This window comes from Ostrea edulis, chromosome 6, assembly GCF_947568905.1.
Source record: "Ostrea edulis chromosome 6, xbOstEdul1.1, whole genome shotgun sequence".
Classification (NCBI taxonomy): domain Eukaryota; kingdom Metazoa; phylum Mollusca; class Bivalvia; order Ostreida; family Ostreidae; genus Ostrea; species Ostrea edulis.
Window position 1 is genome coordinate 48,103,424 of NC_079169.1, and position 27,981 is coordinate 48,131,404.

Sequence of the window (27,981 nt, forward strand, 5' to 3'; positions counted from 1 at the left end):
ACCGATGCGTTATTGAAAAAAAATACTGGATAGTTTAAGTGTATGTGTGTCTAATTCAAGCTATGATACAGAGAGATTTATATCCTTTTAAGGAACATAAGGACTGAATTAGAATGCTCATATACCGCTTTATATACACTTAGAAGAGTCTTATGTTAGTTTACAAAATAGGTGTTGGGTCATTCCAATACATTTATATGAGGTCATCTAAACGTTTGATTAAGTAGGAAAAATCACGCCAAACAGTTAAGAGACTCAAGCTATACTTACGATATAAATATCAAACACTTTCTCCGGGTACATTCGTCTCGGATGACAACGCAAAAACAACGAAAATTCAACCCTACAAAAGCCACTAATTTTGCTTTAAAGGTAGGATATCAGCAATGAACCTTATTAGTATAAAATGAATTTTTCAGTTCTAATCTCTGTAATATCAATCCCACTGTCTTTGGACTTCTTTATTGTCTTCTTGGATACCCCCGTTGCGAATTTAGTCTGGACAAACACATCACATTTGGATTTCTTTGGGGGAAGCAAAATCATCTGTTTGAGTAGAAGATATAAACTTCGACGAAATAAATGATCTCTAGCCAAAAGACAATTTCCTAGGGTGTCCTGTTCCAAAAGAGTCGAACTGCCAAACAATCTTCATCAGATTGACCAACCTCTTCCATTTTTTGATCCTCCAGCAGAAGGTCACCCAGATCTTGATGCTGCCAATCTTCCTATGAGCTCACGCTCCCACTTCTACTTAGTTGTGAATCCTTTTCACATTTGAGATATATGATGTCTTTCTCTACTTCTTTTCTGTTTTCAGAGTCTGACTGTTGGTCGTCTAAGTCGGCTGCTTCATCATTCCTTTGTGTGACCTCTTCATGTGACCTTTCAAATTGCACTGTTTCTCTAAACTCGCATTCTTGTTCTTTCATTTCCTTGATAACTTGATAAAGCCTACGCCAATAGCTAGTAAAGTTTGGCGACTGCCCAGTTTTTGGCTTGTGTAAAATAAACAAACCCCATCATTTATATCGAACTTCCCCAATTCAATCTTTTGTCATGATAATATTTATGTCTTGCTATTGCATGCTCTGCATTAATTTGGACGAACACATTTATGAGTTTGTTCGAGTCTATCCTGCAATTGCTAGACCCATTCATTTTGTAGTGTAGGTTTAATTGCAGATGGTGCCTTATACATGCCATCCAGCGGAGTGCATACTTATCTTCCTATCATTGATGACTTGGGAGAAAAACCAGTTGTTTCATGCATCGTGGATCTATATGCCATCATAACATATTGTACCTGCGCATCCCAATCTTAGTGGTTGTCATTGACAAAATTACTGAATATGGTCGCAAGTGCCTAGTTAAACCTCTCGACCATGCCTGCGGATTGCAAGGCGTTGTATGAGTTTTCCTTATGCTCAATTAGGAGCACATTTCAGTAAACAACTTTCTTTTAAGTTTTCTTCCTTGGTCCGAGTGAATGTACATTCAGACGACACTTGACCTCAACAATGGTGTTGGCAACTGTGCAGGGTTCCATGTTGGCATAGCGAAACTTTCTGTTCACTTTGTGTAGTAATCAGCAACTAACAACCTATATCTGTTACAACTGGCAGTTCTCCCAAGATATCTGTTGCTATTATTTCCATTGGGTATCCTGGCTGAACCATTTCATTGGTGCACATTTAGTTACATTGCCACTTTTAGATACAATTTGCTATGAATTGTTTAACACCACGTTGTAATCCTGACCAATAACATCTTTAGCTTATCTTAGATAATGTTTTCTTTATATCAAAATGACTTCTGTTTTTTCATCGTTGTATTGCTGAAGGAAATTTCGACGCTCAGAGTATGGTACAATTTACTGTGTTTGATTTGTAGATTAGTCGTCCCATTTCGGCAAATGAGCTTGTCCTGTAAGCAAGGTCTATCAAACCGAGAAACTAATGACTTCAGAAAATAACTTTCACCAGAAATAAGTTTCTTTGATGCTTAATCCATGTAAACATTTTTTCTAAGTCAATGTTGGACTTCTGCGCTTCCTGCAAGGTATCTACAAGACTAACTTGGCAAATGGTTTCTACTGTTTTATCGCTTTCAGAAGTAGTGTGAAATGCACATTGTCTGCATGGAGTGTTACTCAATGCACCTCATTTCCAAGTAAACGACTAGCTCGATGTTGAATCTTAAAGATGTATATAGACAAAATGTCAATCTAGCGTGCAAATTGTCCTTCTGGGTTTTTGTATCAGCCATCGAAGTGAGCTGTGGTGTCTTAACGAGGAATTTTCTACCATACAAACAGTGCTCAAGATACTTGACAAATAAACTACTGATAACAATTCTTTTCTTGTCACACAAGAGTGTCTTTCCGATTTTGGCTAGCATCGACTCGCGTAAGCACATACCCCTTCTCTGCCACCAATGACCTATGACAGGACTGCATCGAAAGCCTTATATCTAGGGTCAGTGTATGAATTCTTTGTTAAAGTTCGGATGTGTCAACACTGTTCCAGAAATGAGAATTTGCGTCAGTTTATCAAATGATCTCTAACTCTCAACTGTCCACTTTGAATTCACTTTTGTAGTTAAGTCATGGAAAGTCTTTGTAATAGCAGCAAAATCCTCTACAAACGTTCTATAGTAGCTGCAAAGGGCCAGAAATGACCTCACTTATGTTACACCTATAGGTTCCTGCCACTTTTTTTACTACCTTTATTTTGTGAGGACCTTTATTTTGTGAGGACGTGTTGATATGCCATCACTTGATACAATGTGTCCCAAGAATTCAACTTGTATAGTAGGGGGGATACACGTTTTTCGTCTTGTGTAAATACCGTTGTAGATTTTGTTTAGTTTTAGTGCTTACTGCTTAGTGTATTTTTCTTGTTTTGTTATTCTCTGTTTATATTAGCCATATTATGCAGTGGCGGATTTAAGGGGGCGCTGTCGGTGCGCCCCCCCTAAAATTTTCAAATGTAAGGTAAATCGTGGTCTCTTGTTTAGAAAAATGTAAACGATAAGAGAAGCATTAATTTCTTCCACTCTCGGATGAATAAATGACAAAATCTTTTGATGTACTGAATTACTTTTATTGAGAAAATTGACATTTTTTCCAAAACCATTACAATTTGCGTTATTTTATTGATTTCACCTTATTAAAAATGACAGAAAATAGTAATACAATTTACAATCTCAATTTTAAAATATAATTGACTGTGTACGCATAAACGAAGAATTCAAATACTTTTCAACTAGCGAGGATAATTTGAAATTATTATACACAATACATCCATATTTAATCGCCCTAACATTCGATTAAATAAAATGTTTTCAAAACGTTTTGATCGATATTCAGAGTACAAAGATCATTACCAAATATGAATTTCGTCTTCTATACCATTCTTCAACAGGTTCTCAATGATATCTACCAGTCTCTATTCGTAATGGTAAAATTTCATATCTAAATTGCGTCAAAACTAAACGTAAATATTTCGGCATATCCAGTACTATATAATTGTTTCTACCAAAACTTTTGATAGAGCACACAATTTGGAATATTGAAAATTTCATTGTCCCAAAGGTTTGAATAGTAATGTACATGTATGTATATGTTGGTAAACGTTTCTCGAATATCAACATACTTAGTTCACACGAGTACTTAATCTCTATGTGCTTTCTGTATAACATAACCCTTCTGTATTATTTTCCTTTAATCAAAATCATCATAATTTGTCTTCATTGGTGAAATTTTTTTACTGGTTGCTTTTGATAATTAGTACAAGTTTCACACCTCGAACAAACGATTTTTGCGTATACCAAATAATTTGGTACACCCCAAGTCCAAGCTTCGTGGTTGGGTAACCGTGCCATTGTATTTCTGATTATTAAAGGGAAAGGCAACCCCCAAAATTTTTACATGATAAATGATAGGATTAATTATATGATAAAGATTTGTCATACTATTCTGTTGATATACGGCCTAGATAAGCCTCAGTACTAATTTTAAAACGTTAAAATTGAAATTCCCGCCATTTATAGAGGCTGCCATGATGCGGAACTCTTTTGTAATCAAGACCACAAAAATCAATAATTTTGACGTCACACCGTCTATTCCGGTTTTGATGAGATTCTAAGATCATCAAAGATGTGCATGTGGTAGATTTTACGAATACATTGTGAATAGGTGGATGCCTTCCTGTTAAGCAGTTAATTACACTTATTAAATGCGAAGGGGAGATGCGAAAAAAGTTTCCCCCCGAAATTCCTGACCCAACAAAGTCATTTGAAAAGGAAAGACTATGTAAACTATGGATCCATCATTTCCGTAATGACAAGTTGAGGTTTGAGACATTTACATGTATGAAGAAACGAGTACCATCTGCCTGGTCTGCGACTCGACTGAACGTCTTCTTTTCTTAAATTCTTCTTGCAAAAGAACGGGCTCAAATCTACACGGCTCCAAACTTAACTGTTCGTGCTGCTGATGAAATAAACTGGAACCGACGGTGTGTCGTAATAAATTAAACTTTAGTGACCGCTCTCTTTGCGGCGGGTAATTTGAAATATAAGATAGCTTAATATTACTTTAATTGTTAAGCAAGAATTTTTGTTATTAAAGACTGTCATTTACTATATCATTAAGTAATACTTTATTCATAAAGGCAACAATGTGGTTAAGGGTTGCCTAAATTGCCTTTAAACCAATAATTACCATTAGTAACAATCAAAGAAGGGCACCTCGCTTTCTGAATACGATGTATCAGTTACCAGACTTGGTATGGGGCATTGAATAATAAAACAAAAACACAAAAATGTGGGTGGCTTGGGCGACCAACATAAACAAGAGATGAGACATGCTCTATTTAAGATATATTTACCCTCTCTCTTTCTCTCTCTGGGTTATCTGTTATGTCCATCACTAACACTTTATGAAAATAGTACTCACCATCTTCAGTCACAAAGCGATATTCGGATTTCAAACATTTCGGTTGAGCATCACTGAAGAGACATTATTTGTCGAAATGCGCATCTGGTGCATTAAAATTGATACCGTATAAGTTTTACATCCAGCAATCTATCATTTGAAACAAATTTGAAAGGCACAGGGACAGTTTTATATCACTCTATTAGCATTTCTGATCCATTTTTGTTGGTCACCCAAATAGTCTGTTTTCAAGATCATTTTCAGAAACTTAATGGTATCTAGGAAACAGATGGATGTATTTTCTATCATGCCCGAAAATGTCCAAAAAATAGTTTTAGTAAGTTTTTAGCTTAAATCCATTTGAAAAGACATGACAGACATTCTTGAAACATTGATGAAGAGATTTTGAATACGAAAAACCTAGTAATACTTGAAAACTACTCACTGCACCCTCATCTGGCTGTTAAATACAGGTAAACTCACCTTGAGAGCATTAATTATCAAATCCAGCGAATACAAAATTGCAACCATCAAGATAAATGCTGATGATCTTGATTAAAGGATAAAAATAAGGGTTATAATAAATGAAATAGAGACAACAAAGAGTTTTCCTTTCTCGTGTGAAACATGTACTAAGTATGTTGTTAAACGTTTCTCTCGCCACTCGATGTGGTTCCTTACTTCGCTCGGGAAATCTCTTGGTACTCGAGAAAAGTTTACCAACATATACTTAGTACCCTCAAAGGAAGTTTACCACTATTCAACAGCTAGGTGATGGCCTACGGTGAGCAGTTTTCCAGCATAATTATGATTTTTCCACACGTTCAAAATAACCTCATTCATTTTTCAAGACATTACTGAGGATTTGCTTTTGGACATGTTAGAAAAGATGTGCGTTTTCTTGATATTATTTCTGAATATGATCTTTTTGAGTGATCTAGGTGACCAACAGAAAATGCTGACAGAGCAATATAAAACTATCTCGGCCTCTTTTTTTTATTTATTTCAAATAACGAGTTAGATTTTTGGGAGTGATTCTCAGTGAAAGAGACACCAAAATCAAGATGGTGAGTATTCATTTTATGGTATTGTAATCCGTTAATGAATCGTTGGTGATGGATCATGAGAGAGAGAGAGAGAGAGAGAGAGAGAGAGAGAGAGAGAGAGAGTACGAATTTATATTTACATTTACTAATGTTTTTTAATTCAATGTCTACTAAACAAGTGGACATACCATGTTTAAGGAGCATGTCGCCATGTCGTTGATTATTACCAAACATTGATAATTATTGGTTTAATATTTATAAATACGATGGTAGGGTTAACCAACAATGAAGCTTGGACTAGAGGTGCACCAATTGAATTGGTAGAGGCAAAATTCTTTTGCTTGAGGTGTGAAATATGTACTAATTTTGATTGAACCATATTTGTATCTACCAATAGCTTTGACTCAAAATCATAGTCCAACTTTAACTTATGAAATATTTCTTCCAAATCATTCCAATTCACGTCATTACTCGATAATTGGTTAGAAGTTCGCTTAATTAAATTCAAGCGTTTCTATATAGGAAGCGTAAACAGAAGTCATGGATGAAACTTCTTCGCGTTATTTATGTTTTAAAATCCCTTAGATAAAAGCAAAGGTGATAGAAGAGGTGCAGTGACAACTGATCAAAGACAGGGACTTGCTTAGAATTTAAGAATATCAGAAATAGCTGTCATTTTTCCAAAAAAAAAAAAAAAACAAAAAAAAAACACGATGAAATATTGCAGATAGATAACAATTTATTTGTGATGTTAAATTTTTAATTAGAAAATTACATATATACTTCCATAATGATTAAGTTCTCTCAAATCAAATTAAACTTCGTTTTATATTTGTCATATATCAACAACATACACTGTATTATGAAGGAGTAATTCTGTAATTAGGATATTTTCAACATATGTGCTTTCTATTCTATCAAAAGTGAACATGAAATGAGTTCTGGAGAAGTTTTTGAAAATATATAGTTTTATATGAAAGGTGAAGATAACGAACAGTGACCAATCCCATAATTCAAATTTAGTACATCATTTCATTTGTAGATTTTATTCACTGAAAAAGTGGAAATTTCGATTACATCTGATCCTACATGTGATGACTAAGAATGAGCAAAGCGTAATAATGTGCATACGATTCATATGCATGAAAGGTGAAGATAACGAACAATGATCAATCTCATAACTCCTATAAGCAATACAAAATAGATAGTTGGACAAACACGGACCCCTGGACACACCAGAGGTGGGATGAGGTGCCTAAGAGGAGTAAACATCCCCTGTTGACCGGTCACACCCGCCGTGAGCCCTATATCCTGATCAGGTAAACGGAGTTATCCGTAGTTAAAATCAGTGTGCCAAGAATGGCCTAACAATCGGTATGAAACACATCATACAGCATTTGACCCAATGATATGTTGTATTGGCAAACTAGACCGTTATAACGGCCATGGAATTTGCGAAATGCTGACTCTAAATAAGACTGTTTAACCCCTGTCCCATCAACTTGTTTGTCAGTATCCTGCCTCGATTTAAAACTGACCATACGCAGAATCAGTTGAGAGATATAAACACCATATGCAGGTGATAAATATGGGAAGTTGACGACGGAGAAGCTGAAATCATCCCGTTTGTCTTAAAGTTGAGTTGTTAGTTTGCTGTTAGTATCTAAATTCAATAAAATATCTAAGTATGAAGCAGACGTGGACGACTCTGTGATGTCATTTATATCGAATTCACAGGGATATCTCGAATCGACATATCAATGAAAGTTATTATTGTTAATGGATAATACGTCGTCGATGTATCTAAATGTCGAAGTATAGGCCACAGCAAGAGGTTTTTTCTTCTCACGTAGACGTTTCTGAATAAAATTTGGTTCATATGAATATAAAAACAGGTCAGCTAACAAAGGAATACAATTTGTGCCCAAGGGGATTCCAACAGACTGTTGGAAGACCAGATCATCAAAGATCACGAATATATTGTCAATGAGGAATTCCAGCATATTTTTGTTTCAACGTCAGAGTACTTGTGCAAGTGTGTATGTGTGTGTGTGTGTGTGTGTTATCAAAGGAATGTAGTCTTTTATAAAAATCACACATATCTCCCATATTTTCACTTCTATTTGAGCATAAGAATAAGTTTTATGTTACTTTTATTTTGATTTTTTCTAAATCTAAAGTGAAACTACTAACATTTTTAACCTTCCTTAAAACACGTTTACCAGTTTTCTCGTGAAAGGTAGAACATTTTAAACCCTCAATAATCCACTTAGATCGTGATCTCATCAAAACGCTGATATTACCTGTTTCGTCACGAAGGGTAGAACATAGTTCACCTTTCTTAATCCATGGAGATCGTGATCTTATAAAAACACCTGGACCCGTTTTGTCGTGAAGCGTAGATGATTTTCACCTTTCTTACTTAATCCATTGAGATCGTGATCTTATAAAACACCTTTGCCCATTTTGTCGTGAGGCGTAGATGATTTTCACATTCTTAATCCACTTAGATTGTGATCTTATAAGGCACCTTTTAATGTTTCGTCGTGACACGTAGATCATTTTCACCTTTCTTCATCCACTTACATGGTAATTTGATAAAAGCACCTTTACAAGTTTTGTCTATTTTTTTCTCAAGGTGAGTTTTCTATTCACATCTATACTTAGTACATATTTCACACCTCGAACAAAGGTTTTTACTGATAGCAAATAACTTGGTACACTTCAAGACCAAATTTCAAGGTTGGACCCGTGACTACACCATTGCGTTCAGAATTATCAAAACTGTAACTGTCAATGATAGGTAATAATCATGGACACAGCTCATTAAACAAGGAAGGTTGGGTCTGATGTACTAAACAGTCATTGATATATATGGCCCTGGTAAACAAAACTTGTAAAAGCAATTGATTTTAAAACAGAAAACAACAGAAAAAGTTTATTATGGAAATATAAAATGACAAGAAAGGTTCAAGATACTATCGACGACAAACGCAAAATAACGGGGTAATTAATTTAATCTAACAAATAAACATATCGATACCCTATCAAAATAACTACAATACTAAAACAATCACAGGCATTATGCAACTGTTCATGTTTAATCAATGCAAAATCAAATTATAGATCAATACATTTATTAGCATGAAAGGTGAAGATAACGAACAGTAATCAATCTCATTTCATTACAATTTTAGCCACCTTTGCAGGATCCCTCTTCGGAGATGTTTTGCCAGTTCCGCTGATATACGACAGGAAAACTACCCAATGTCACCCTATATTTGCATTTCCAGCTGAATTTACATGCAATATTGAATAAATTTCTGTTTTTTTCCTACATTTACATGCACTTCATTTATTTTTCTCAACACATGGAATTGCCCAAAAAATATCACGCTAATATTACATAACCAAATTTAGAAAAAAATCGCCAATTTTGAAGGTCGATAAAAACCAGTTATACAGTATTTAAATTGACAAGATGATATCTTTACAATCGTTGTTGATAACAATGGTGTTAATACAGGAAAGAATCGTCATCCTCAAAACATTGCCAGATTCACCCTTGTTTGTACGTGGAGTCAACGTTGATGATGTGGTTTTGCCAGGATTACTTACACTTTCGATACAACACTGGTATTTAGGAGCAGGAGGTTGCAGGACATTTGAAATTTCCTTTTCTTGTTCATCAGATGCTCTTTTGTAAGTTCGCACTGCGCAACTTCTATGTCCACTACGTTCCGTCACCTCCTGTTCCTCAAATCCAGCTCTGTACAAAGTGGAACAACAATAAACCCCTCCAAAGTGATTTCCCACTTTTTGTCAATCCCAGCATCGTCAAACATTGACTGCATGTACTTACCAATGATATTTACACCAATAATCTGAGACAAAAATTTGGCACTATTGTTTTTGCCAAGAGGGAGTGGTCGTCATTAAAACGGTCCTCTGGTGCACATACAAGATACTGAGTGAAAATGTCCACGGTACATCTCGGATTTTAGGGACTTCTAAATTAAGAAATGTTTTTTAGGTGTAAACATTCAATCTTCTAAGTCACCTGTAACAGGTTTTGACATGAACTCATTGAAATCTTCGCTAACAGTAAATTGTTGAGCCTGGGGTTGTTTATGCTCACTAAGACCGCGAAATCCAAAGACCTTAGAATTATAGAAAAATACACCATAGCGGAGCCCCTTTACTGTCCTTTTGTAAATTATGCCCTTATACCACAGTTAAATTTTGTCAATTTTTGGTAAATCCTTTCTGTGCTTCACTACCCACATGCCTTCCGATGTTCTTTCATTTATCACTTCATCTAGTGTACCACGGAAACTGAGGAATTGTCACTGAATAGATTTATCTCAGGTCTATTGCACTCCTCTCTTGTATGCCTTTGGATCCCTGCTACAATATTGTAGAGAGTGTTTGATGGATATTTTGATCCCACAAATTTCATACTTAAACTTAACATGTGAAGGATGTTAACACTCTCTATCTCTCTCCGATTTAATACTGTACGTTGTAAAAAAGACATTGATTTATTAGTTTAAGATTTTACACTCAGCGATACTTCATTCATAATCGATGTCCCAAATAATTTTTCACTTTCTTTGTACGCCCACATTCCTGCCAAATCCACGTCTAATTTCTTTCAAATGTTTAAGAATTTGTTGTGACATAGCAAAACTCAAGAAAATAAATAATCCTTGAGAAGATGTCAGAATGGTCGTAACAAAAGAGAAAAATGAAATATGCAAGATACTGTCAATGACCTGCAGTATCCAGACCCCTCCGGTCAAAGAAAAGAGTTTTATGAAAATAAGCAGTTCGGACCTATTGTCCTCGGATTTCTTAATATCTCTGCTGAAATTTATGTTAGGGATGGTACAAATGAACATGACAATGTTGTTAATGCATGTCAAAAGAAGAGGAACAATGAAGGTGACAATATTTTGTATATAGTGGTCAACGAAACACAATCTAACACCGTACCCAACGCTACCGTTTATGTAGTAAGACAAAACAACATTCAAGAGCACCATAATAAATGGAACGGTATAGCAAATTATAGCATATCGAAGGAAAATTTTGTTAGAATGGTTCCCATGACCATGTCTTATGCTACTGAAGTTCCTGAAACTCCTAAACATGTGCAAACTACATATAAACATGGAACAACACAAACACAACCAAAAGTAATGCAACAAAATACCAGTTACCTTGCAGTAAAAGGTTGCCTTCTGCAAAGCATTGGCTATTGTGTATGTAATCTGCATGCAGAAAAGGCAAAATGTTAAATTCAACATATTCATTCCTGGAAGTGTGCGCAAATTGGGAATATAAATGTAGATTGCGAATAAGACAAACAAAAACAATATACTGATGCCATTTAAAACTGTTGTCAGTATACCCAATGCCTCGGACAAACCCGTTTCTAAAGAAATCTTCAGGGGCACATTAGCACAAACACTTACCTTTTGATCAAAGTGTATGATGTATTCACCCAGATAAAATACTTCATTAGAGCTTTTGATGATGATACGGTAATGTTTTTTGTCGACAACATAGTTCATCTTGTCAATAAAACGATGACGACAAGTGAGTAATTCGCTAACTATAACATTACATGCCAACGGATTGTACAAATGTAGCAACATCTGCTTGTAATATTTGAGAAATGAAGCATGCTCATTTATTAGTATCATAATATTTGGCGATGTTAGTGTTTTGCTTAAATTGGCGAAACGTATCCCGTTTATTAAGAACGAGATCTTGTTTGGTGCATCAGTGGTATGATTCATTTTTAACATCTGGGGAATTTTCAATAGTTTGTTTTCTTCCTCCATTCTATTAAAGGGTGTGGTATGCAGTAACACGTAATGTAAAGAGACTTGCAGCTCAGAATAAATAAATCCATTTCTATTTTGCGTACGTACGGGTTGACGAGGTAAAATATAAAACCCTATTATCTCCCCGTCACTATTGAAAGTAGAATTTTTCAAAATTTCAAATACGGACGATTTAATCTTGGACAAGATACGTTTTGTATCATTTGTTGAGGCTGAAATTTTAAGACTGCATAACACATGCAAATCATAAGGAATCATGCGTGGATAAACAATAATTGGTGTGCAGATTCCATCTTCCATAATCCGACCAGGAAAACATCCATCTTCTGTGGACTGCAAATAGAAAAATATATCATGGAAATGAGCGTTTCTAAAAAGATTTTTTCGATGAACAAGACTGAAAGGTGAAGATAACAAACAATGATAAATCTCATAACTCGTATAAGAAATACAAAATAGAAAGTTGGGCAAACACGGACCCCTGGATATACCAGAGGTGGGATCAGGTTCCTACGAGGAGTAAGTATCCTTTGGCGACCGTTGCCATTGTTTTTTTTATCCTGTATATTAATGACTATCCACAAGCACTGAAACATTCTCATGTAAATATGTATGCAGATGATACTTCAAAGATGTAACAGATAAGTCAGTGGAAAATATTGAGTCAAAGATGTGTGAAGATCTTCAGAGTAGTATAATGTGGATTAAGGAAAATAAATTAAGCTTAAACCTGTCTAAAACTCAATGTATGCTTATTGGATCGGCACAAAAATTATCAAAGTATCGAAAATTAAATTTAGTGATAAATAACCATGTCATAGAATGTGTTCAGGAGTCAAAATTACTTGGTATTATTATTGATGAAACTTTGTCCTGGAAAAGTCATATAGAATCACTTATGAACAAGATTTCCAAGAGAATTAGCATTTTAAGAAGAATAAGATATTTTATGTCAAACGATGCGCTGCTGAAGATTTTTAATACTATGATTTTTCCACATTTTACATATTGTTGTACTATATGGAGCAATCCAAGAAATGCTGAAAATGTGAATAAGCTTTTTATATTGCAAAAACGAGCTGCAAGGGTAATTCTTAACATCAGAAATTTTGAAACACCATCTAATGTCATGTTTACAGAACTTAACTGGTTGCCTCTATCAGATTTCTTTGTCTATAGAAAAGTCATTTTAGTGTATAAAGTTTTACATGGTTTAATGCCAGATTATTTAAATGTTTTTAAATATGTATCAGAAGTCAGTCAGAGGCAAACTAGAAATTCTTATTCAAATATATTGTATATACCCAGGGCAAAAACAGAATATTATAGAAGATCTTTCAGCATTTCAGGGAGCACAGTGTGGAATGCCTTGAGTCAAAATATAAGAAACTCAACGAGTGTTGCGTGTTTTAAGAGAAATTATCTTAGAGATTATCACCATACTTTTTAAGCTTCATTTTGTTTCTATTTATCTTACATTCATAATTATTTCTTAAGTTTATATGTATTCTACTTCTTTTAATCTGCGTTTATTTTACTAATATCTGTCTGTATGTATGATATATGCAGGACCATATTGAAAACTAGCGTTATCGCTAAATATGTAATCCTGGATAAATAAAGGCTTTATTATTATTATTATATTATTACCGTTCACACCCGCCGTGAGCCCTATATCTTGGTCAGGTAAGACTTTCATGAATTTTTAATGAAATATTTTGATTTATCCTTTTTTCATATTCCATTTTATTTGTTCTTAGTGCACAGTAACGAGATAATCTCACTGGGTACGAGTTGACGTTTGCACTGATTAATATAATGAGTTAACTCGTCCCTCCTGAGATTAATTAGGTCTATATCATTACTACTTCGCGCATTGTGGATAAGCCCAATGGAGGAATAGGAAGTGTCCCCATTCGCTTTCAACGAAACATTGATTACCAAGTCAAAACCAAGAAACATGTAATTTGCAGTGTATATACATTTGTAGATTTAGTGTAGTTTTAGTGCTAGTGTCTTTTATATATCTTAAGCCATCTCATGTAACCCTTTTCGTTCGTCCTGGGGAAAGGAATTTTATATATATATATATATAATCTTCTAGAGTGCTCGACGTGGCCTCACGGAGCTACATAAATTGACGATCAGATGGAGTTCAATCACATAACATTTATTTCTTATAAAGAGAATGCTTTATAACACTGAAAGATCACAAAGAGAACTTTGAAAACGACCCGAAATGCCGTCTCATCAACCCGACGAAGTCCGAACTCGGAAAAATCAGTAAATCAAATCTACAACGTATTATACAAACAGTAGCGGCAGACACTAGACACAAATTATGGCGAAAAACTTTATCCGTAGTGGAATGGTTCGACAGTATACCTGACAAGAGTTCATCTTCATTCATTTGTTTTGATATCGTGGACTTTTATCCCAGCATATCTGAGCAATTACTCCGCAATGCTCTCAGTTACGCATCGAAGTTCCATCATATTTCCGATGCGGATAGTCACATCATTATGCACATAAAGAAGTCGTTATTACTATGTCAAAACGAACCGTGGGTCAAGAAAGAAGCCAAAGAAAATATATTCGATATTACCATGGGCTCATACGATGGCGCTGAGTGTTGTGAATTAGTCGGCATCTACCTGCTGTCAGTGATCAAAGCCGAGTTCGGTAGTCTATTAAACGTAGGACTATACAGAGACGACGGACTAGGCGTTACGAAATGCAGCGCACGAGTCACAGAGAAGATAAAACAACGTCTGTGCAAGATATTTGAGGATCATGGTCTCCGTATCACTATAGATGCCAACAAGAAGGTGGTCAACTATTTGGACGTAACGATGAACTTACATACAAATAAACATTCCCCGTATTTGAAACCCGGCAACATTCCGCGTTACGTACACTCCGGCAGTAACCACCCGCCTTCCATACTTAAAGCTATACCATCAGGCATCAATCACCGATTGTCATCAATTTCATCGGACAAAGAGGAATTCGTCAAAGCCGCCGGCATATACCAAAAAGCACTTGATGAAAGCGGCTATAAATACAAGCTAACATACGACGAATCAGCCAAAAACTAAACAGAACAGCAGAAGAAATCGTTCCCGTAACATCACATGGTTTAACCCCCCATATGATAGTAACGTAAAAACAAACTTGGGTAAACAGTTTCTCAAAATTATAGATGAGTGTTTCCCGATAGGTCATGTTCTACGCCCGATTATCAACAGAAACACTATTAAAATATCATACAGTTGTATGCCATCCATGCAAAATGTAATTGACTCGCATAACGCTTCAATCAAACAAGTGCGCCAGACCGGAGATACATGTAACAGGTGTAATTGCCGAAACAAAGACCAATGCCCGCTCAACGGTGAATGTCGCGCCCACGGAATTGTGTATTTAGCTAGAGTCAGAGCCGATAATGGACAAGAAGAGAGCTACGTGGGACTAGGAGACACCGAGTTCAAATTAAGATACGCCAACCACACTCATTCATTCCGTAATTCCACGAAAAAGAATACCACCGAGCTCAGCAAATTCATATGGACATTGAAAGACAAAAATATTGACTACAAAATCAAGTGGGAAATTTTAGGAAAAACATCATCATACTCAAACATTTCAAAAAAGTGCAACCTTTGTATTCTAGAGAAATTCTTTATAATATGTCATCCCGAAAAATCTTCATTGAATAAGCGTTCAGAACTTGTCAGCACTTGCCGTCATTCCCATAAATTTCTATTTACTCAATCCTGTGTGTAATCATGCTTAGCAACTATCCAGTATGTTTCTGTGTAACATATTCTCAGCCACGCGGATGTTTTTCGTTAGATGTCATTTTTCTCCCGACGAGTGAGGGGAAACCATCCCCTTACGAAACAGCCTGTAGAGAAATAAATGTTATGTGATTGAACTCCATCTGATCGTCAATTTATATATATATATATATATATATATATATATATATATATATATCAAACATATTTTATTTTCCATCACAGTTCAACACTAGTTATACAGCTTTACACCTCCAGGTACGAGCCGTCATTAAGGACGAGATAACATACCGCTTAAGGATACTGTTTAGTTAACTTGTTCTTTGTTTTTGACTTGATCCAGTGTAAGACTAGTCAGTTTAGATCTGTCTTGACGCTCGATGAGAACAGACTTTTCTACTGCCACATATTACATTCAATAATTTTGATATGTAGACGTTTTTTTGTTATCAGCTTTTGTAGTTTAGTAGTAGTTTTAGTTTCCTTTTCTATTTAGTTTTCTTTTCTATGTAAATATTCTATCGTCCTGAGGAAATGACAGGTTTTCCTGAAAATTTGACAATTCACTGTTGTTCGTGTCGTTGAGCATTTTTAGTGTTTTTTATATCCTTTTTTTATTTGAGCTCGTATCTACCATTAGATCCGACACTTTGGATGTTGACTGTTGTTGGATTATAGTGCTTTATATCGTTGGATACCGTTAAGGTAGTACTCTACATCGTCATAATGGCTGACTTCCTTTAAAAACATGGATGAAAAAATCGATATCAGCAGTATTGGACTTTTCCTTTTCCATTTAAATACCTAGCCGAGTAGCTCAGTAGGTTAAAATACCGACTACTGAACTGTAGATCGCAGGTTCGAGTCCAGCAGGGTTTTTTAAAAAAATGTCAGATTACCTTGTACTAAAACTGTATTTTTTGACAAAATAAAGTAAATTTGAAAATTTTCAAATTCAAAATATTGTTGTACTATTCTCCATTTTTCATGTACATCAAATTTCTCTGGTGTAGCGCCTTAAGGACAAAAAGATTCAATGCTATGGGTCCTACTAAACACAGAGTCTTAAATACCTCTATAGAACTCTATTGCGTTTTAATCATTACAAGTGTTTAAACTATTTGAATACTAATACTTTTGAAACGATACGATACTTTTAACAAGACATATTTATGGTTAATGATATTTTTTTTTTTACAATAAATATTGAAAAAGACTCCAACAAAATTTGTTCCTGTCATGTATACATCTTATTAAATCACTGACTTTGCAAAATCTTATGACATCACCGGAGGGTGGAAATACTTTACGGTAAGTTACATTAGTGTGGTATTTCTTCCATTTAGCAGTGTTATTTCATTAAATCTAGATACGTCTAACACCAGATAAACAACTTACTACCAGATAAAAAACTTGCCTTTGACTTCAGCTGGAATGTAGAAGGTTTAAATGTCATCAATGGAGCAAATAAATGTCTCATCAAATCTGATGTACGCGGTGATTTCCTGATAAAGTTTGGAAAGTATTTCTCTGAAGAGTTGTGTGGTATCTTATTATATTCCTTTGCACAATATAAACAAAATATGTTTTTGTAAGGGTGAACAAGAGGATGGTGCTGCACATTTGGTAAGGACAAGCAAGCATTCTTATATCTCACATTCCGGGTATCCGATTCTTTACATTCTTTTAAATAGGTAGGTAGTTTTGTGATTTCAGATGGATTGCACAGTCGGCAAAATTCATTTTTATAGTTACCTACTGGCATCAACGATTGGCGACTTGTATTTTCACATGCCCACTTTTCAAAAGGATCGAAATGACTGTCCGATGCTTTGCACTTTGATATTGTTCCAAGTGCCTCAGATGCATTATCATGACATGTAACCAAGAAATCTGCTTCATATCTGACGTCACATTTGTTTAGTATAGAATATGCAAACATTTGATGAAAACCCATCATGAAATTAAACAGGAACTGCTCTTCACAATTTATTTTAATATCCACTATCTTGTACGGTTCCGTTAACAGAGATCCATTCACAATAAAAAAGTTTGTGTTGCAAAGGAAACAAAAGATGTTTTTATATGTAATGTTATTGGACAAAACAGGAATGTCGAACTCATCTAACTCACCTTCACACAAATGCTTGACATTTTCTCGTTCCCTACTGTTTCTTGATCTATGTATTTCTTCATAACATATTCCTACAACTTGGATTTTCAGCTCCCTCTCTTTCCCATCCTTGGAGAATGCCCGTCTTGTGTTACTGATGCAGTCCACTGGGTACAGTAACGCAGTATCCATACAACAGGAGCAGGGATCTCGGAACAAACATGGAAGGGAACAGTTACAATTTCTAGTGCCGTTGCTTTGAATGATTGTCGGTAAAACTTGCTGGTTACATATACGATGTGGATAGACAGCCGCCATCTTAGTCAGAAGATATTTCAATTGGTTTGGTGTGTATTGGATTAGCTTACTGATATTAGAATCTTGAGTCTTTTCCGTTTTTGCTTTCCAGATCTTATTAAGAATTATCTCATCGTAGAATACAATGTCGTGAAAGGTTACCCGATTTCTAATTCCGAGGAAGTCTTCATATACGTTACTTGAAAAGTCAAGAAAAGAATATTTCTTGTTGTTACCGTCTGAATAGCTATGACCACTGTCATGATATATATAGTTTGGAATATTACATAGGAAACAATAGAAATTTCTATAGGGATACGTCAGTTCCGAAGTAGGGTTCACTTCACAAAATTTATGAATTGTGTCTGTCACTGACGTTTGACATGAATTAATTAAATGATGAGACCTTTTCAATCTCTTCAGTTTGCATAAGAGGCAAAATACATTCTTGAAAAGTCTGAATTCGTTCACATAGGACGAGGAACACGCTATCTGAAGATCTTCGTCATCGGGACAACTTATTTCAGAATAGGTCTTCTTTTCGGCATGCGCTGTAGAGATAATGCTGTGAAGTCTTTCTGGAGGAGTAAACATGACAGAGTTATCAAACCGTTTTAGGAAAGTGAACATCTCATTCCTGGACTCTATAAAGTACATGAAATGAAAATACCCGTCAATGTATATGTCCCACTCTACGGTGTTGGACTTGTTTTCACCATTGCATAATGCACAGAAAATATTGTAGTAAGTATAATTACTGACAAGAGATGTCACGAAAATCCGTTCTTCAATTCCATCTGATGGTCTGATGCATAAAGATTTGTAGGACTTCTCTGCAGACGATGGACATGAATCAATCACAGGATACCTTGGAAAACTTACAGATTTTTCTATTAACATTTGCATTTGAGAAAGTGGATAACGGAACCTTGTTATTTTTCTTTCGAAAAATTTATCAGGACAACATGTTTTGTCACGAAAGCATGTATCTTCACATGAGCATGGAGGACATCGAGTCTGTATGGGATTTCTCTGGTAATTTGTTAATCCTGGCCAGTCTTTACATACGCCATCTTCCCCACAAGAATTTATGTATATGCTCATCAGTCGTGTTAGGTTTAATTCACTGCACACACAGGATGTGTGGAATGAAAACACAACGGATAATATGACTAAATACATGGTATTTGGGGTTCTGTGTAAGAAACCTCTCCTCTTATATTTTCTGTAAGTGAAAAAAATGTTATTTTGAATTTAAATTTAGTACCTCATTTCATTATACCTAACAATTTCAAATTTCATAAACCAGTAGATGTCATTCACTGAAAAACGTGGAAATTTTGATTGGGTTTTTCTGATCCTACATATGATGATTAAGAACGAGGAAAGCGTTATAATGTACATACGATTCATATGCATGAAAGGTGAAGATAACCAACAGTGATCAATCTCATAACTCATATAAGCAATACAAAATAGAAAGTTGAACAAACACGGATCCCTGGACGCATCAAAGGTGGGATCAGGTGCACAGGAGGAGTAAGCATCATCTGTCGACAGGTCACACCCGCCAAGAGCCATATATTTTGACCAGGTAAGCGGAGTTTTCTGTAGTCAAATTCAGTGTGCCAAAACGGAATAGCAATCGGTATGAAACACGTCAGACAGCATTTGACCCAAAGACAGGTTGTATTGACAAACCAGATCGTTAAAACGACCATATAATTTGCGAAATGTTGACATTAAACAAGACTGTTGAAACTCTTGCACCACGAACTTGTTTGTCATGAGCCTGCCTTAATTTTAAAACTGACCATAAGGAGAACAAGCTCTTGCGTATCCAATCAGGTGAGAGATATAAACACCATATAGAAGTGATAATGGAATATTGCTATACAAATATGGGAAGTTAACGATGGAGAAGCTGAAATCGTCGCCTTTGTCATAAAGTTGAATAGTAAGGAGAAGGTACAATAAGGGTCAATTTTGGCCTACTTTCAGAAGTTGGTAATTTTATGCCCTAATACTATATAGGGTGTGTACTTTCTATGTATAGTAATTATATCCATGTATTACGTATATTTTTTGTGACATGAAGTAACAAAGTTGGCATGTTTTGCGAGTGCAAGATTTAACGTTGCGTCTTTAACCTGTGTCAGATGACGTTTTCTCAATTCTTATTCAGAAAAAATAGTTCAATATACCTTGTTAATTAAATTGCTTTGGATAATTTTTAAAACGGTATTAACACACACAAACAAAATTCTTTTCAATAACATCATACAGATATCATATTCAAACACTATTTACAATTAAGGTGTATTTGAATTGTGATATGAAGTAGAAAAGTTGTCATGTTTTGTGAGTGCAAGATTTAACGTTGCGTCTTCTATCCGTGTCTGATGACGTTTTCTTAATTCCTATACAGAATAAATAGTTTAATATACCTTGTTAATTAAAATCCTTTGATAATTTTAAAGAATTTGTTGATACACACATACAAAAATTCTTTTCAATAACATTATAGAAATGTCATAATCAGAAACTATCTAAAACTAACGTGTATTTAAATCAATCATGACCATTGCCATCGAAATCCTTGTTTGAGTTAGACTAAAGATGGTTAAATGTGAAGTAATTACGTGTATTCTATTGTAAAAAAAAAAAACTTTTAATGGTATGAGCTCTGAAAATCTACAAGATTTTTTTTTCAAACTCATGATTCCTATTCCATGCGTCCCGAATTAAATTATAATCTTTGTTTACCAAAACATCGAACAATTTTATTTCAAAAACGCTCTTCAATACTCAGGCGTAGATGTATCTAATGAGGTACCGTTAGATATAGAATTATCACCGTCTCTTACTCAGATTAAAATCAAACCTCTCACTTCGCTCGATATACGGACCGTCGCTCCCACGCAGCGAATGTCCGTCTATCGAGCGAAGTGAGAGGTTTAATTTTAATTAGACTGTCTCTGTTTTTAGAAGAATTATGCAAACATTTATAATTCGCCGTCGATATTTTTAAATACATGTTCTGTATACATGTGTATGTATTTGAAAATATATGGTTGCATTTTCGTTACCCCCCCCCCCCCCCATCCTTTACCCCCCTCGTATATTACATGTACATGTACCTATACTATATCATGAATATGGCATCCATACTTGTGGTAAATACAATTTTGTAATGCATATAATCACGGAATCTATATTTATATGTTTATCTTTGGTTGTACGTATCGCTATGTGTAGGCCTTATTGTTTGTATTTCAGAAGGCCCCAGGGGAAAATATTGCCTTGTATTAATAGGGCTGCCTTCTCTTCATAAAGCATTATTATTATTATTACTAATATATTTTATCATTGTTAAAATTTTCATCAACGCAGTGTAAATAGATAAGGTGCTTATTAGTTTTTATGGTCTCTGTAGCCAAAAATATAAATGTAAATCATTTTAAATATTAGAACATTTAAAACGGTTTTTTAACTACAGTGTATATAGGCCTATATATAGAGCTTTTTGAATAAGAAATTTTAAAAAGAATGGATACGATATTCATCTCTAAAACACAATAAAGTACACCCCCCCCCGTTTTAATCGTTTGTTCCTACAATGAAAAGTAAGTAATAAAAAAATTTGACGGACATATTTTGAAAGAGATTTTCGAGCCTAAAATATAGTTTTGTTATGGTTGATAACGCTGAAATTCGCCATGCTCAGCGAAATAAAAGGTAGGCTTAAAGTCGGAGAATTCCGGAAAAGAATCGCGTAAATATATCCATACCACTAGATATACTAGTGGTATGACATGTAAAAATATTTCTCCCTTACCTTAAAAGCTTCAAGATGAAGATTTCGGATGGTTAAAACCCTTTTTTCTCTTGATCATTTATGAATTATTATTTCTAATTCCCTATGTGATGGGTTAACCGGACCTGTCATCCTCTTGTATAGCATCAGTTTGAAATTGGACTAAACTTTACTAAGTTGTTATCATTATAGTTGTTTTTCCTGAAATTGATTTATTCCTTTATCCTTTCTATGGGTTACGTTTTCTTTTCAATTGACTTTTCTATTAACCATGAGCTAAGACGAAATTGATTTCTGTCCATGTTTTGACAGTTTCTATTTTAATGATATATGCTGAATTAATACCTATGTGGATGAATAGTGTGTGCAATGAATATAGTGTGTACACTTTTTTTTTTGGAAAATACACTTCAGCTTTTTGTAATAGGAATTCTTCATGATATAACCCGTATAACAATTCTTCACAACACGATCCGTTAGAGCAATTCTTCACGACAAAATCCGTTATAACAATTCTTCACGACATAACCCGCTATAGCAATTGTTCACGATAAATCCTGTGATAGCAATTCTTTACGACGTATTCCATTATAGCAATTCTTTACGCCATAATTAGTTATAGCTAATTGTTATCTCTTGATAACGGGAGAATTAACTCGTTATTCCGATATAGTGTTTTTAAAATTACTTATTTGAAACTATTACAGGTTTTTGCGTAAAGTGTCTATAAAACGAAGGTATTCTGAAATGCTTGCTTTAAATTGATTGTCACACATTTTTTTTCAAACTGCTACTTTCACTCTTTTAGAATTACTTAATCAACAATGGATTAATTATGTTTTCTTTTTAATCTTAATATGCGCTTTTCGTATGACATCGCCCTTCAATTTCAAAGTTTGACACATGCAAGATAAATAAAAAGGATAATTTCAGCTTCTCCGCATTCACTTGCTTAGGATGTTTATGTCTTCCAGCTCATTAGATACGGAAAGGCATGTTTTGGGTCTGACGAATTTTTAAACCGAGACAGGCTACTGACAAATAAGTTAATGTTATAGGGGTTTCAACATCAGCAGTTTGCTAATTCTATTGTCGATCAGGATATAATTATTTCATTTGTAAATACAGCCTTAAGTAGAGTCGAATATTGTTCTAAGTGTTTCAAACCAATTGCTAGACCGTTCTTTCCTGCTGATTTGACTATGGATTTCTTAGTTTACCTATTCAACCCAGAGAGTGCACGGCGGATGTTGCCGGTAAACAGGAGATGCTTACTCCTCCCTGGCACAAGATCCCAAAACTGGTGTTCAGAGGTCCCTGTTTACACTGTTCGAAATTTTCGTATTTTTTTGTTGGATTTAAGATTTTGATATGTTCACTCTTTTCATACCCCCCCCCCCCCCACCAAATGTTAACGTATTCTTGTATTGAATTTTACAGTGCAGATTTGACACATATGGTAATTATTGACAGATACATTTAACTCTAATATATGTACGTCACAAATGCTGAAAGTGAACACTATCGCATATAATATGTTACTTGTGATTGTGACTGATTCGGTGGAAAACACATGAAGTCATCAAATTATTGATAGTTACGTTATCAAAATATGATTTCAAAGCTTTGCACGTCTAGGACATTCTTATGTAGTGTTCTACATTGTTTGAATTTTTAAAAAGTATTTTATCCAATAAGGGATGCGGTCACACCAAGTGTTTGGGTGGATCTTCATTCCAATGAAAGGCGAAGATAACGAACAATGATCAATCTCATAACTCCCATAAATTCAGGATTAACAATGCCTTTTCTGGTCTCTAGTAATATTGCTGTCATAGAGTTAAGGACGTACCAATTATACAGCCCCTTCTTTATATTGAAAAATTAACGTAGTTCCACCTTCCTGTGACGTCATACGATTTTGCAAAGTCAATGATTCAATATAGTAATTGTAAAAACTCTTGTTAACGATAAAATATTTCAAAAATGTAAGTCATGTATGAATAATCAGTTGTATGTTTCAAAATATTGAATCCAAGAGCAATAACTGTTTTCATTAAAATGTTTTATCAAGTCCATTTTGCCATAGATTTCCTTAATTTTTCACAAACCTTTTTTATATTTTTTAAAGAAACACTTTCATGAAATTCTTATGAATACTGTCAGATCGTTTTAACCCGTTTTTGTAAAAGCTTGATAATGCTGTTTAAGGAAAATTGCAATACGGAAGGTCCGAAATATCAGCTAATCTGTGATGAAGGTATGTTCAGTATTCTGTTGAACGCTTGGGTGGGTAGAAGATGTATACATATATTATAGACTATCTATGTAAATAAGAATAAGTTAGGAAAGCGTAAATTTTGTTTATATCAACTGTTGGCATACGTTAAACTGACCATATAGAGAATAAAATTTGTTCGAATTAGGCCATGAAATTAAATATGAATTGATTTTTTAATTTCCTTTTCTGCACGAGTGATACTTTAATCAACGAAAGATGGTGATGATCGATTTTTGTTTGAGGTATTTTATCATCAAATACTCATAAACTTACAAAAAATTGTGTGTCCCAGCAGTTTGGGTGGTTGCATGATTTCTGATAATCATCCTTTAGGCAGTATACATGTATGAAGACAACGATAAACGTTTGTACCCACCGCGTGTGCACGAGTGTATGCTTTGCGTCTCACTGTGCATAAGAGTTCCATAAAGGGAAAGAACCTTTGGGCAACTCGGAAATTGCGTATTTTCTGACGTTGATATCATGTATATGTGTGCTAATTGATAAAGAAAAATTATGAACACCGCAATATACTTATTTTATGATTTTCATTTGTTAGTAAGATATATTATTTGATGAAGCAACTATAATATAAATATAAGATTGAACCTATAATTCTAGAGGGGTGCAATTACCTTGAGTATCATTCTTTCCAATTTAAATGTACTTGCTATTATTGATATGAAATATATCTGAACAAAATTTCAGATTACATTAATCAATTTATGCAAATAATTAAAGGGAATTGCATTTCATTTTGCAATAAAAATAATGTTCAATTTCGGGTACTTTTGTGCTTAGATATATCATAGATGACTCCTAATGAAGATGTAACCCGATGAAAGTGTGTGTACTTCTAAAATAATTGCGAGACACTTTGATCGACGACATGATAAAGATAATTAATATTCATGTAGGTGTCAAAAAATTGTAACACTGCAGTATTGTGATATTTAAGAAATAAAAATGTAAATATTTAAAGGAAAATAGACACCATACAAAAAGGCGATTTTTCTAAACCTAATTTTACTGAATACCGTTAAAGGAAATAGAAAAGATAATATTATTATAATATTCATTGATATGGTAATATCGCTGTTAGTTATCTTCACCTTTCATTATTGTTATTATTATTGCAAGCTGCCTGTAGAAAGTTTGAGGGTTTTTTGATTTGAACATATTTTACAAGCAGGATGATTATAGCTTCTCCATCGTCAACTTCCCATATTGATGTAGAAATATTCCATTATCACCTGCATATGATGTTTACATCTCTCAACTGATTCGATACGCAAGAGCTTGTTCTGCTTATGGTCAGTTTTTAAATCGAAGCAGGCTACTGACAAATCAGTTGATGTTGCAGAGGTTCGAACAGTCTCGTTTAAAATCAGCATTTTGCAAATTCTATGGTCGTTATAACCATCTAGTTTGCCAATACAACCTAACATTGGGTCAAATGCTGCCTGACGTATTTTATATTGTTAGACCGTTCTTAGAACACTGATTTTAACTATGGATAACTCCGTGTACCTGATCAAGATATAGCGGCGGGTGTGAACGGTCTACAGGTGATGCTTATTCCTCCTAGGCACCTAATCCCACATCTGGTATATCCAAAGGTCCGTGTTTGCCCAACTTTCTATTTTGTTTTGCTAATAGGAATTATAAGAATGATCACTGGTCGTTATCTTCACCTTTCATTGTCCGGATGTTATAACAGAATGAACAGATACACGTTTTTGAAATTTAGAACGCCCTCTCGTATATGACAATTTATGACGCAAAATAATGAAATACGAAGAAGGATTTCATGTTCGAAGGATAAACTTACATACAAAACACCGAGAGAAAATTTTGATGCCACAGGTTGCGCCGCCGAGTACAACCTTTTTTGTAAAATAATAAATTTTCTCAAAAATGCTAAATTAAGTACAGAGTTGAAATTTTGGGAATTGGTCATCAATGGTTTAAATGGTAATAGACATGTATATAGCAGTTTTTATAAAATTAATTCGATACTTTTTAAGTTATAAACCCAGTCCACGGAATTTTCGGACAACCTCGTCTGTCCCGAATTCCTTTCTTCATTAGTACGAGTGGGGGTAGGGAAATTCCACCTCTGGACCAAGATTCGCTATCTAGGACTCGGCAAAGCCTCGTCCTAGACTTCGAATATTATCCCCTCGGTGGAATTTCCCTACCCCACACAAGTAAATAATGAAGGATTATTTTTCTCACATTTTACCTACAGTTTAATGTATAAATTTAGGAGCTTTGAGAAAATCCTAAATTATCAAAATCTTCATTTGAACTTCGATGCAAAAACTAATTAGATCGGCAGAAAGAGCATACCCGAAAATGGTGTAGTATAAACTTAAAAACCCAAGGTTGCCCACTAGGAAAGCTATATACATTAAATTTGAAAGATAACAATGCAAAATATTTTTACTTCACCGTGTAACAACATAAATCATAGAACATGTGACGTCACAATCAAATGAGTTGCAGCAGTGTGAGACAGAAAAATCTCACATGGCTGCCTCATATGGGTAAAGTCGATCTCACATTGGTGATAATGTGAGAAAACAGTATCCCTCAGCTAATGGTTTTCTGTCAAAATTGCGCCAATTGGATTTAACGCGTGAGATCTAACGGTCAACACAACGTGTGAATTTTGACCATCAGCTGACAAATTAGCATATCATTCACAAATAGTGATCAAGAAATAAATGTGTAATCATAATGCCACAACAGTTCCCACTCATGTTCATTTATCACGTATTTGGATGAAGTAAACTATTACCTCGACTAATATGCCTTAGAAGAGCCTCCATTGTTTACACAAAAACTTTATTGCTCAAGGGAGACAAATGAACTCCATCATTCAGAAATAGTTTACTTTGCTCGACATTTATGTCCTGATCTTTAATGGAAGCGCCACCTTTCTTTAAAACGCAACTAGGATTATTAATCCTACACCTACATTTCTTTGCAGCAATAGTTGATATGGCTTGACGCCAATAAACTCTAGATAATATATGTGATCAGACAATGCAAGTCATCGGCATAACCAAACTCTACCTGTTGATTACATGTATCATGAACATTTGTACATTCAAAAACAAACCTGTGAAAAGTGTCAAAACTCAATCCCGATATTTCCTTCCATGACACTGATATGCCAGGTAAAACAAGGTCTTTACCAAATTCAGGTGAATGCAATGCATATTGTTCTGCTCTTAAGATTAATAAGTGATGATCCCACAATCCACATTCAACCTGCAACATTTATGAACAACACACAACATAATTTAGAATGACAACATGAAAATTGAAAAACGTTTCTAATAGAATTATTTCAATCCCATTCATTTGGTTGGCAACTTGTGTATCAAAGATCACTATCGCGATATTATTACTGTAAACGTATTATATTTGACGTGTACGATGTTTGGCGGAAATCGTTTTTTCAACAAGTTAGCGTAGATTTGATTTAGCGCATTCCTGAATTACTTTAAACATCTAGATTTACGGATGGCATTTAGCGATGTACTTGATTTAGCGGAAGCTGCGTTCCGCCAAAGGCGCTAAATAGAATACACAGCCAAATGTAATACATTTACAGTATTTGCATCTAAAATGTAGCCATCTCAGGTCTGAGGTAGTTTTTATATGCATTGGAGAGGCATCTACCCCTTCTCTAAATTGAATTGAACTGCGGAATATACAAGTACGTCAAAATAGTCATTCTCAATAACTGTATTTATCTTAAAGGGATAAATGATTAATTGAATATCACCGAATAATATGTCGTCACAATAGGATATATCATTTTG

At 34.7% G+C, this 27,981-nt stretch overlaps 1 protein-coding gene across 1 annotated transcript; it reads right to left on the reverse strand.

The window, feature by feature from the left end:
• Positions 1-8,979: 8,979 nt before the first annotated feature.
• On the reverse strand, positions 8,980-18,068 carry LOC125647215 (uncharacterized). The gene is made up of 3 exons (XM_048873908.2): positions 17,295-18,068; positions 17,055-17,066; positions 8,980-12,170 (listed from the first exon to the last, which is right to left on the reverse strand). The coding sequence occupies exons 1-3, from the start codon at positions 18,066-18,068 to the stop codon at positions 10,590-10,592; spliced, it is 2,367 nt and encodes a 788-aa protein (XP_048729865.2). The 3' UTR covers positions 8,980-10,589.
• Between the last annotated feature and the right edge of the window lie 9,913 nt (positions 18,069-27,981).

Bases quoted from the DNA above. Each gene is read 5' to 3' on its own strand.
- LOC125647215 (XM_048873908.2), bottom strand. From the start codon at position 18,068: ATGGCGGCTGTCTATCCACATCGTATATGTAACCAGCAAGTTTTACCG.